This window comes from Bufo bufo, chromosome 4 (assembly GCF_905171765.1).
Source record: "Bufo bufo chromosome 4, aBufBuf1.1, whole genome shotgun sequence".
NCBI classification, from domain to species: Eukaryota; Metazoa; Chordata; class Amphibia; order Anura; family Bufonidae; genus Bufo; species Bufo bufo.
In genome coordinates this window covers 379,666,467-379,679,646 of record NC_053392.1, presented here as the reverse complement: position 1 = coordinate 379,679,646, position 13,180 = coordinate 379,666,467, and the positions used below count along the sequence as shown (strand labels likewise).

Sequence of the window (13,180 nt, the reverse complement as noted above, 5' to 3'; positions counted from 1 at the left end):
TCGTCACAGTCCTGGGGATAAATAGATGATGGGATAAATCTCTGTACTGACCCCTGATATATTTATACATAGAAAAAAGACGACTGAGGGGAGATCTAATTACTAACGTGAATCACCCTAATGTTGATAATCTTTCAGGGTACTGTAGTTGCCCCATTCCAGTTATTACTTTAGTTGCCCTCCTCTGGACCCTCTCCAGCTCTGCTATGTCTGCCTTGTTTACAGGAGCCCAGAACTGTACACAGTACTCCATGTGTGGTCTGACTAATGATTTGTTAGGTGGTAGGACTATGTTCTTATCACAGGCATCTATGCCCCTTCTGATGCAACCCATTATCTTATTGGCCTTGGCAGAAGCTGCCTGACACTGGTTTTTGCAGCTTAGTTTGCTGTTTATTAAAATGCCTAGATCCTTTTCCATGTCAGTGTTACCGAGTGTTTTACAATTTAGTATGTACGGGTGACTTGCATTATTCCTTCCCATGTGCATAACCTTACATTTGTCAGTGTTAAACCTCATCTGCCACTTATCTGCCCAAGCCTCCAATCTATCCAGATCCCTCTGTAGTAGTATACTGTCCTCTTCAGTGTAAATTACTTTACACAGTTTAGTGTCATCTGCGAAAATTGATACTTTACTATGCAAGCCTTCTACAAGATCATTAATAAATATATTGAAGAGAATAGGGCCCAATACTGACCCCTGAGGTACCCCACTAGTGACAGTGACCCAATCTGAGCGTGTACCGTTAATAACCACCCTCTGTTTTCTATCATTGAGCCAGTTACTTACCCACTTACAGACGTTTTCTCCCAGTCCGAGCATTCTCTTTTTATATACTAACCTTTTATGTGGTACAATGTCAAATGCTTTGGAGAAGACCAGATATACGACATCCATTGATTCGCCGCTGTCAAGTCTAGAACTTACCTCCTCATAGAAACTGATTAAATTAGTTTGGCATGACCGATCCCTCATGAAGCCATGCTGATATGGTTATGTTATTTGCTTATTTCCGTTGAGATGCTCTAAGATAACATCTCTCAGAAAACCTTACGGTCGTGTGAATGCACCCTTACTGTCGGTGCAGAACACTGCAGTCTCGCTCCTGTCCCATCTCTCCAGCACTAAGGGAGACATTGGGAAGATACTGAGAGGAGTGGGGCTGCAGTATTCTCTTTATTTTATATTTGAAGGGCCTCTGTCAGCAGATTTCTACCTAGGAAACTGGCTGATCTGTTGCATGTGCACTTGGCAGCTTAAGGCATTTATGTTGGTCACACGTTCATATGTGCCCGCACTGCTGAGAAAAATGATGTTTTAGTCTATGCAAATGAGCCTCTTGGAGCAATGGGGGCGTTGCTGTTACACCTAGAGGCTCGGCTTTCTCTGCAGCTGCTGTGCCCTCTCCACTTTGATTGACATCATAATGTCTGGCCCCGTGGAGAGGGCGCAGCATGGCAAAGAAAGCAGAGCCTCTAGGTATAACTGTGCATCCATTGCATCATTTTTCTCAGCAGTGCGGGCACATATGAACATGGAGCCAACACAGATGCCTTCAGCTGCCAAGTGCACATGTAACAGGTCAGCCTTTTTTATAGGTACAAAACTGCTGACAGATGCCCTTTATCATTCCAAGCTTGTGTAGATTTTATAACTTTATTGTTTTGTACTTTTTTTTAAAATGCAGCACCTGTTCCTCTCTTATGGATCATGTAAATATATTTAAAAGGGGATGTGTTTTGAATGAGTATGACCATTTTGACATGAAAGTAAGCCTTCTATTCTTCTATTTACATTAGAAGGAATTTCCATTCTGTTTTTATTGTGAAAGTTTAGGAGAAAAGTTTGCATTTTCTACAGCAGCATACATATGCAAAAACTACGTATACATATTTCATGCACAGAAATTAAAATGAACAGGTTGTTAGCAGAGAAATTGATGTTGATGCACTGAATGCATATAATTCTAGCTTTTATTTAGATTTAATCATTCTCTGCATTACTATAACATGCAACTAATACTTGCCTAAGAGACTTCACCCAAAAGAGATTTTGTTCTCTACATAATCAGGTGGCAGCTATTGTATAAACTGAATCAATAAACTTTCTAAGGGTATAGTCCCACATAGCTGCCACCGCATCGGTCCTGCCAGTCTGTGTGGTTTTCCAATGGACTAGTATTGTCAGTTGATTATTTAGTTGATAATGACCATATGGTTTTGTACATTCAGGGTGCACATTTAGGTTTTCCAGTGCAGTTTTGAAGCTAAAACTTGGAGGGGATGCAAAAAAGAGAAGTAGAATCTTTCCTATATACTTTCGCTCCTTTTGTAGTAACGTCAATTGTGCACGAGACCACAAAATTGGTCTTCACATACAGTTTAAACCAGAAGTTTACATACACTATATAAAAAGACACATATGTACAGGGTGGGCCATTTATAGGGATACACCTTAATAAAATGGGAATGGTTGGTGATATTAACTTCCTGTTTGTGGCACATTAGTATATGTGAGGGGGGAAACTTTTCAAGATGGGTGGTGGCCATTTTGAAGTCGGCTATTTTGAATCCAACTTTTGTTTTTTCAATAGGAAGAGGGTCATGTGACACATCAAACTTATTGGGAATTTCACAAGAAAAACAATGGTGTGCTTGGTTTTAACGTAACTTTATTCTTTCATGAGTTATTTAAAAGTTACTGACCACTTAGAAAATGTGTTCAATGTGCTGCCCATTGTGTTGGATTGTCAATGCAACCCTCTTCTCCCACTCTTCACACACTGATAGCAACACCGCAGGAGAAATGCTAGCACAGGCTTCCAGTATCCGTAGTTTCAGGTGCTGCACATCTCGTATCTTCACAGCATAGACAATTGCCTTCAGATGATCCCAAAGATAAAAGTCTAAGGGGGTCACTGGATATGCAAAATTGCTACATGATGATGTGTTTCCCTCTTTATGCACTGAAGCTGGCACGTTCCCTGAGTTTTTCCAGCAAGATGATGCACCACCACATTATGGGTGTCAGGTCTGAGCATTCCTAGATGAACAGTTTCCTGGAAAGTGGATTGGTCGTCGTGGGCCAGTTGAATGGCCCCCAAGGTCTCCCGATCTGACACCCCTTAGACTTTTATCTTTGGGGTCATCTGAAGGCAATTGTCTATGCTGTGAAGATACGAGATGTGCAGCACTTGAAACTACGGATACTGGAGGCCTGTGCTTTTCTCCTGCGGTGTTGCTATCAGTGTGTGAAGAGTGGGAGAAGAGGGTTGCATTGACAATCCAACACAATGGGCAGCACATTGAACACATTTTATAAGTGGTCAGAAACTTGTAAATAACTCATGAAAGAATAAAGTTACGTTAAAACCAAGCACACCATTGTTTTTCTTGTGAAATTCCCAATAAGTTTGATGTGTCACATGACCCTCTTCCTATTGAAAAAACAAAAGTTGGATTCAAAATGGCCGACTTCAAAATGGCCGCCATGGTCACCACCCATCTTGAAAAGTTTCCCCCCTCACATATACTAATGTGCCACAAACAGGAAGTTAATATCACCAACCATTCCCATTTTATTAAGGTGTATCCATATAAATGGCCCACCCTGTATATTTTTCTCAATATCTGACATTAAATCAAAATAAATGTTTCAGGCTTTTGGTCAATTAGATTACCATAATTATTATTATTTGCCAAATGCCAGAATAATGAAAGAGATAATGTTTTAAGGCATTTTTATTACTTTCTGCAATGTCGAAAGTTTACATACACTAAGATTACTATGTCTTTAAACAATTCTGGACTTCCCATATGATCTATATATGCCCATATATGTGTCTTTTGTACTGAGATTCCCCCAGGACAGTAGTAGAACTGGATTTTAAAAAAACAGGACAGTCACAAAGCAACGTATACAAAGCCTTTATCAACACTTACGGAAAGCAAAGTCCTAAGATTAATCTACCGGTAGAAGACAAGCAACGGATGGAGGAGATGACCAGGCAGTGGAGTGGATGGAAGAGGTATGGCATACAAGCAGATAGCGGATGAATGACCGAGAACAGAAATTGAGCAATACTAAACTTGGCCCTATCTGAAATGAACCCAGCAAGTCACCCATGACAACACAACAGTATAGCACCAAACACCGCAAACAAATTAACCTCCATGGAATACAGATCCCAGAATACAAGGTAAACATACTTAACTAGAGCAAGAACTGAACAGAATCTGGGAGGAAATGCATGGGGCAAACACTATACCCAGCAACCAGCATGGAGTGAGGCCTAAATATGTAAAGGCCCACAATCAGCAACTCTACCCTAATCAAGCCAAGGTAGTGGGTCCCTAAACTAGTTTGCTGTAGCATGTTGACCACTGCTTGGCTATGGGCCCCAACAACTCACAGGCACAATACTACAGCAATAGCTGCCATGCAGCACTGCACCACATTAACAGATCTCAAAAGCTCACCTTTACATATGGTCTCAGAAACCAGACTGAGAGACCAAGTAGGTACAATTAGCACTTTAGCAGTCTTCTGATATGGGTTAATAACTGCTCTCTTTCATTCTGCAAGTGTGATCTATGTGGGGGGAGAAGACTAACGCTGGCCCGTCAATCAAGGACGGCAGGACGTGACTTCAGGTGGGCGAACGGAGCCTCTAGGAGCAGGAAAAACTTCCCCCTCTGCTCCAAGAGGTTAATTAGCATGTCCTCAAAGTTAAAATTGTGCATCCATAAGCATAAGATTAGGAGAGTTAGGGTCTGCTGACATTATCATATCGCTAATGTCAGACAGTTTAAAAGGTTAATTCTGGTGACAGAAACCCTTTAAATGCCATTGCGCTTAAATTTAGGCGCAGTTGGCATTTCTACGCTGTCCTCTCCACTTTCGTGAAAAAGGCCATGGTAAGGGAGGGGGCTGGGCAGGCCGGCACATTTATTTTCTTTTAGACTAATTTTCTGGCTTAAAAGAAGACTGATATCTATGCCAGCTCCTAGGGGAATGGACTGCCAGAGGATGCGCCTAATTCATGACAAGGCATGCACCTTGTCATAAATCGGGTGCCTCCTCTAGCAGCGTAGGAATGCTATAGACTGGCGTAAAACGCCAGTCTAGGATGAATTTCCCTAATATGTCTTTTTCTCTTCAGTCTGGCATACCTTTATTTTTGTTCACTATCATTCATCCACTTCCTACCTGAATGCCAATACATTTCTCATCTACTCCATTGCCGGACTCTCATCTCCTCCATCCGTGGTTACCATCATTTGGTTCCTGTGAGCTTTTATCAGTATATTATTGTCTGCTAGTATTGATTAATATTTGTTTCTTGCGACCGTCCAGTTGTGCAGTTCAGCTTTCCTGTAAGTCATAGTGTTTTGCGAGTATCAAGAGACACTTAATACTTGGGAAACGGAGAAGTCCAGTTTTACGGTCTCATAAACATGTGTATATGAGGAATAATACTATTTCTGACTAGTCTGTGACTTTTATTTAGAATTTATCACGTTTTCAACCTCCGGCTCCATATCGAATTGTCCGCTTTAGAGTGGGCAGAGACTAGCTGTTATTTTGTCTCCCATTTAATGTGCATACAAAGAAGAGGAGATGCTGTTTGTGCATGATTATAACCCTGCACTTCCATATAGTATTGCACTAAAATTTTCTATAAAGAACTTGGGTCTTTGGGCCCCTCAAGACGACTAGATTCATAATCTTGAAACTGTAACGGCAGCTTCTGTACTTGCACCACTGTATGATTTCATATTTTCTTTTAAGATCATGGCTTTAACTCATACTTTGCAAAGCCTTAATATGATATCTAAAAGTGATGTTTTGGAATTGGTAGGAAAAAAACTTGTAAACTACAATATAGATATCAAATATTCTTTATTCTACTTTTTACAGAGTGGATCCAGTGGCTTGCTACCTGCCCCTTCTTTGTTGTCCCCTCATTCTAAACTCAGACTTATTGGAACATCCAGCACACAGTTGCAGCCCCTTGGTTCCAATACATATGGTAAGACTACTTTATTCTGGGACATTGTTCTGGTTAGCATTACGAAAAAAGAATTATTGTTGAAGGGGTTGTCTGAGATTTTGATATTGATGGCGTATCCTCAGGATAGGCCATCAATATCAGATCGGTGGGGGTCCAATTCACGGAACTTCTGCTGATCATCTCTGGTCAGGGTTTGCGGCCTGTTCCTAAGCTGGTGACATCATGTTCATCTGTCACACGGCCTAGGCCTAGCTCAGTCCAATTCAAGTAAATTGGGCTGAGCTGCAATAACCAGCACAGATGCGGTCCAGTGCTTGGCAGCCCCCTCAAACAGCTGAAGGGCAGTGGTGCCAGGTGTCATTCTGAGGATGATAGCTCATCAATATTAAACATCCAGAAAACCCCTTTAATAATCTAAGTTGTTTAGTTAACATGTTGGAGACAATAGGTACTTTTTTTTTTTTTTTTTTTAATAAAATCTTTTAAGAAATAGAAAATATGACGTATAATTCTTGTTATTACAATGTTGTGCATGGATCCATACCATATGGAAATATATACAACTTTGTAATTTATAGGAAATATGTACTTGTCCCCATCCTCCACCAAACTGTACTTCCCATTGCAGTTTGTTTACGTTTTGTAGCAAAAACAAAAGTGAATTTGTGGTCACAACTAAGATACTGTACCATCAATAAGCTGATGGGTTACTGCAGTTTTTACATATCCTCGGGCATATAGATTATGTCCATTGTGAGTAAACATTGTGTAAACCCTCATATGCTGTAATATGTTGTATAGTGTATGGATCACTGCATGCATAATAATTTATCAAAGTATTAAAATGTATATATATAATATATAGCAATTTTGAGATTTCTGACACTAGATGGCAGAAACACACTGCTCAGGCCACATGCTATTTATACTGCTGGTTTGCAAACTTGAACATGTTCCCATCAAAGAATTTCAGTGATTGACAAGTCCTGCTGTGTTTGCGCATTTGAATAGTGTGCTGGAATTAATTTCTCATAATTCAAATGTCAATGCAGATGTGTATCAATTTGCAAAAAGTTCTAAACAAGGTTGTTCATTGCATTGGAACTGGACCAAAGGGTCCTGTCTACAGCCCCCCAATTGGCGTGGCCTGAATTTCTCTTTTTGGGAAGCTAAATAAATACTTTAAAGGGAATTTGTCACCAGTTTTATGGTGTCCTAAGGGCATGCTAATCTAGTGTCAGATCTCACTTTCTTTCATTGCCCCAACCATTTTGCCAAAGTCTTGTACTGAACAGCTCCAGCTCATGCCAATGAGTCCGCATATTCATGAGCTCCTGGCTGTCCCCGCCCACCTTCTGCTGATTCATAGGGAAAACAAACTGTCAATCAGAGGCAGGTGGGCGGGGGGAGCCGAGAGCTCATGAATATGGGGACTCATTGGCATGTGCTGGAGATGTTAGGATTTAAAAGTGAGGGCAGCAGAAAACTGGTGTTGGATTTCCTTTAACCATGGGCAGCGTGAAATACTAATAAGCTCCCTCATTACAAGAAAAATATGGGGAGATTATGTCTAAAAGAAAAAGAAAAATAGCTTTGTTTTTCATAGCAAACCATCACAGCACAACTTTAGTGTTCTGCTCTTGCAAAATGAAAGCTGTACTGTTTTCATAAATCTGGCCCTTTGCCCCGGTATTTCAGAGAAAACATGGTTTTAAAAAGAGCTGGGCACAGGTATATACAGTGCATTCGGAAAGTCTTCAGAACCTTTCACTTTTTTCACATTTTGTTATGTTGTGGCCTTGTGCTAAAATAAAAAAACATGTTTCCTATCATTCAGCACTCAATACTCCATATTGACAAAGTGAAAGAGAATATTATAAATCTTTGTTAAGATAGGAGAAACTAAAATCTTGCATTCAGACCCTTTACTTAGTTGAAGCACTTTTGCCAACAATTACAGCCTCCATGATTTGGGGATTTTCTGCCACATTGGTGGTGCTCCAGTGATGGTTGACCTTCTGGAAGTTTCTCTCATCTGCACATAGCATATTTGGAGCTCAGCCAGCGTGACCATTGGGTTCTTGGTCTCCTTTCTTACCAAGGCCCTCCCCCTCCCCGCGTTCAAAACATCTTCCATTATGGATACTATTCTTGGATCATTCCCCAGATCTGTGCCTCACCACAATCCTATCTGTGAGCTCTACTGTCAGTTATTTCCTCCTCATGGCTTGGTTTTTGCTCTGATATGCATTTTCAACTTTGAGATCGTATATAGAGACAGGAGTGTATCTTTCCAAATCCTGTCCAATCATCTAAATTTAAGTTGGATTCCAGTCAAGGTGTAGAAACATCTCAAAGATAAAAATGAAAAAAGGAGGTCCACAGAGATTAAATTTCAAGCATCATTTCATACCTATGAACATGGGAAATGTTAGGTTTTTCCTTTTTAATTTTCAATTTTTTTTACATTTATAAAATTCAGTTTTCATAAAAAAAAATAAAAAATTTATTAAGAGGGTCGAGTGCAAAATGATGGGGGGGGGACTTGATTTTTTTCTATTTTAGCACAAGGCCGCAACATAATAAAATTTTTTAAAAAGTTTAAGGATCTGAAGACTTTTTGAATGCACTGTATGTCCACTGGTTGGCTACCGTATAGCCCCTTCTCCCCCGCTTACCTTGATTGTCAGGCCCCTTTTTTTTTATTTTTTATATCTTTCTATTTTTTACTGTTCATTTGCTTTTTAAATGCAAAATTAAGCCAATTTCAAAATAGTCTTTATTAAAAATGTGTGTAAATCCTTCCCCTAGCTGTGGGTGCTGCAGAATTTGATAAAAATCTTTCAGCGCACTGCTCCTGTTTCTGACAGCCCTCTTAGACCTCATTCTGCCTTCTCTCAATATTAGGGTCCATTCACACGTCCATATGTGTTTTAGAGATACGCAAAATACGAACACCGGCAATGTGCGTTCTGCATTTTGCGGACCGCACATCGCCGACACTCTCATAGAAAATGCCTTTTCTTGTCCGCAATTGCGGACAAGAATAGGACATGTTCTTTTTTTTGCGGAACGGAAGTGCAGATCCGGAAGTGCCAATCCGCAAATGCGGACAGCACATTCCGGCTCCATTGAAAATGAATGGGTCCGCACCTGTTCCGCAAAATTGTGGAGATAGCAGAAGGCGGTTGTACGTAACACATGGGTGGATAGGAATGAGAGAATTCAAGGAGGCAGCTTACCCAGCTGCAGATAGGGAGGAAAGCACACACAAGGCAGCTTGCCGGGGAAAGGCAGCAACATTCCTTCCGTGTCCGCTTCGTTTGTTTTGTGAACTGTATGCGGAAGCATTCATTTCAATGGGTCTGCAAAAAAAATTGAAGTTACTTTGTGTGGATTCTGTTTCTGTATGTCCGTTCTGCAAAGAAATAGAACATGTTCTGTTATTGTCCGCATTACGGACAAGGATAGTACTGTTCTATATGGGGCCAGCTGTTCTGTACCGCAAAATACGAAATGTACACAGACGTCATCCGTATTTTTTCTGATCCGTTTTTCGGTGACCACAAAATACATACCGGCCATCAATATCAGATCAGCATGGGTCTGTCTTAGAAACCCTAAACCCCCCACTGATCACTTGTTTCTGAGTAGCTCAGGTGCTGGAACTGTAGTGGACAGAGCTGGTTACTGCAGAACTTCTCCCATTCACCCGAACTTCTCTGTCAAAAGCCATCTCCTTATAGTGGTTTCAGTGCACTTGCTAAGCTACCTTTTATGTAGCTTTTTTCCATGTCCATACTAGATGAATTTCCTTCTTTAATTGACTTGTCTATCTAGCTTTTCACTGTCATCCAAGCTTAGGAAATGTAAACAATTGTGTAAAGCTGGAACACCCTTCAGCCATTCAGGAAAAAAAAATAATATGAGTCCGACAACCTGAAAATCAGGACTTTGGAAAATAGATTACTTAAACAATTCTGAATACAAAATGGGAAAAAAAATAATAATAATTCCCATGAGAAAATATCCACATAATGTTGTAATGTTTGACTCACCCCCACCCCCTTATTAGTTAGATGCCAAAACATGGGCCTGAAGGTTTAATAAAGTTACAGTTCAAAAAGATCCAGTGCGTGGTAGAAAAGCCAGGCTTTAAACGTTTAAGAATTCTCAAAAAGAGCAATATACGGTACATCATTGGTTCTAACATGGTCCTAGAACTTTAAACCACTGAAAACATTTCATGCCATAAAATGACATTTATAGTGACTGCTAGGATTAATGTGATAGGTGTCTAGAATATAATTATTTTATTTCTAGTTTTCTACTTTCTACTATATTTTGTGCAATAATTCTAAAAGTGTGTTCCATATTTGGTTAAAACACCTATAATACATTTTCATCGCTTGAATTGTCCAGATTCTAAAAATCTGTGGCAATCTTTTCATGGCAGATTGTCATTACTGCGCTTGTAGCAAATAATGGTAGCTGCAGTAAACATATAATTCCTCACACAGGATTTGTGTATGAATCAATTAATTCTGATTAAATAGGACAACATTTTGCGTGGATGCTGACTAATGTGATAGATGAAGGAACATGATGGGTAACGGCAGCTTTATATAAAAGCTGCCATTGACATGATGTTGACATGATGTTGGCAGATGCAGCCAGTTTAAGGTGAATCATAGGCATACGTTTGCTGACAGAACCTAAAAATATAGAAACATAGAACGCTGATAGCTAAAATAAAGCGTGAGATTTATTGTACGATAGAGGGCAAACATTCTTTGAAGGCCATTCCAAGCTGCCTATTAAACGGGTTATCCAAAACTGAAAAAAAAAAAACACAATGCCCGGACCCGTGATAATGACAATACATACCTGATCCCCCAACACCAATTATCTTCTGGATTGCTCCATGGCTTTCTTTGCATCTCCCCGACGTGCAGATAACAACATCCGTCGAAGGGAGGTACCAGTCGCCACCAAAAAAAATAAAAAAGATTCTTAGTGGGGTTAAGGTCTGGACTCTGTGGTGGCGAATCCATGTGTGAAAATGATGTCTCATGCTCCCTGAACCAATCTTTCACAATTTGAGCCCGATGAATCCTGGCATTGTCATCTTGGAATATGCCCGTGCCATCAGGGAAAAAAAAAATCCATTGATGGAATAACCTGGTCATTCAGTATGTTCAGGAAGTCAGCTGACCTCATTCTTGGAGCACATATTGTTGCTGAACCTAGACCTGACCAACTGCAGCAACCCCAGATCATAGCACTGCCCCCACAGACTTGTACAGTAGGCACTAGGCATGATGGGTGCATCACTTCATCTGCCTCTCTTCATACCCTGATGCGCCCATCACTCTGGTACAGGGTAAATCTGGACTCATCAGACCACATGACCTTCTTCCATTGCTCCAGAGGCCAATCTTTATGCTCCCTAGCAAAGTGAAGCCTTTTTTTCTGGTTTGCCTCACTGATTAGTGGTTTCCTTACGTCTACACAGCTGTTCAGTCCCAATCCCTTGAGTTCCCTTCGCATTGTGCATGTGGAAATGCTCTTACTTTCACTATTAAACATAGCCCTGAGTTCTACTGTTGTTTTTCTTCGATTTGATTTCACCAAACGTTTAAGTGATCGCTGATCACGATCATTCATGATTTTTTTCCAGCCATATTTCTTCCTCGAATACAATGGGTTCCCACTATTCTTCCAGTTTTTGATAATGCGTTTGACAGTTCTTAACCCAATTTTAGTAGTTTCTGCAATCTCCTTAGATGTTTTCTCTGCTTGATGCACGCCAATGATTTGACCCTTCTCAAACAGACTAATATCTTTACCACGACCACGAGATGTGTCTTTCGACATAGTTGTTTAAGAAATGAGAAGCAACTTATTGCACCAGTTGGGGTTAAATAACTTGTTGCCAGCTGAAAGATAATCGCCCATGCAGTAATTATCCAATAGGAGGCTCATAACTATTTGCTTAGGGTACTTTCACACTATTCGCAGGACGGATCCGACAGGCTGTTCACCCAGTCGGATCCGTCCTGCCGCTATTTCGCCGGACCGCCGCTCCGTCCCCATTGACGGAGCACCGACACGACGAAATAGCGGCAGGACGGATCCGACAGGGTGAACAGCCTGTCCGATCCGTCCTGCCGCTAGTGTGAAAGTACCCTTAGTTAAATCGAGGTGGCGACTTTTTTTTTTGGACAGGCAGTGTATATTATCCTTCATGATAAATTCTTCCCTACTTCTTTAAGGCTAGTTGCAGTCTAGCGTCAGAGTTCCAGCAGCACTCTGGTATTGCCTGCGGTTTGTAAGGCTCCGTCTGTCCTCATTCATCAGTTTTCTTCCGCATATTTGCTAAAATGTGGCCGGAAGAAAACTGCTGTGTGCTGCAGTCCCCATTATACTGAATGGAGCTGGATGGAGCCTAACAAACCTTCGGAAATTCTGGAGTATGCAGTGGTCCGGCAGGCTGTTCTTATGCTTGTGTGCAACTAGCCTAAGTGCATTGATGTTTGTTACATTAGTTGCATTAACCATCTGATGACTGGCCTATTTTGGGCCTTAATAACCAAATTTTTTTTTCCTGGTTAATTCCAAGAGCCATAACTTTTCTATTTTTCCATTGATGTAAGCTGTAAGATTGCTTGTTTTTTTTGTTGTTGTGGAATGAGTGTTATTTTTTGATGGTACATACATACACTACACACAAAAGGTTAGGGGTATTTGGCTTGTGAATGAAATTTATGTATGAACCTAAAATGGACTACTTTTTGCACAACTTGCAAGGAGCCTAATGGCAAAAATTCACAACAGGTGTTTAACATTAATCGCCCAATAAATTTCTTAGTTCAATTACAATTGGTATTTAAACAGTCCTCCTCATCATGCTTTTCACTTTTTGACATCATGAGACCAAGTCAACACCCAACAATTTATCAATAGTACCCACCATTGCAAGGCTTCCAGCAGGATGTTCTCAAACAGAAGTGGCCACTGAGCTAAGAGTGTCACAGAGTGTCATCAGCAGGTTGCAAAAGAGATACAGAGAAACTGGAAGAGTCACAGAAAAGAAGCAAAGTGGACCTCCTTTGGCCACATCCCACATTGATGACCGCTTCATTGTGAACAATGCCCTGCGG

At 40.7% G+C, this 13,180-nt stretch overlaps 1 protein-coding gene across 1 annotated transcript in view; it reads left to right on the top strand.

Annotated features, from left to right (window-relative positions):
- The window catches only part of AHI1 (Abelson helper integration site 1), a 231,072-nt gene that overhangs the window by 134,521 nt on the left and 83,371 nt on the right, over positions 1-13,180 (top strand). The window contains exon 19 of the mRNA XM_040429185.1: positions 5,924-6,035. Coding sequence (XP_040285119.1) covers positions 5,924-6,035 — 112 coding nt within the window. The remainder of the gene's footprint in view (positions 1-5,923; positions 6,036-13,180) is intronic.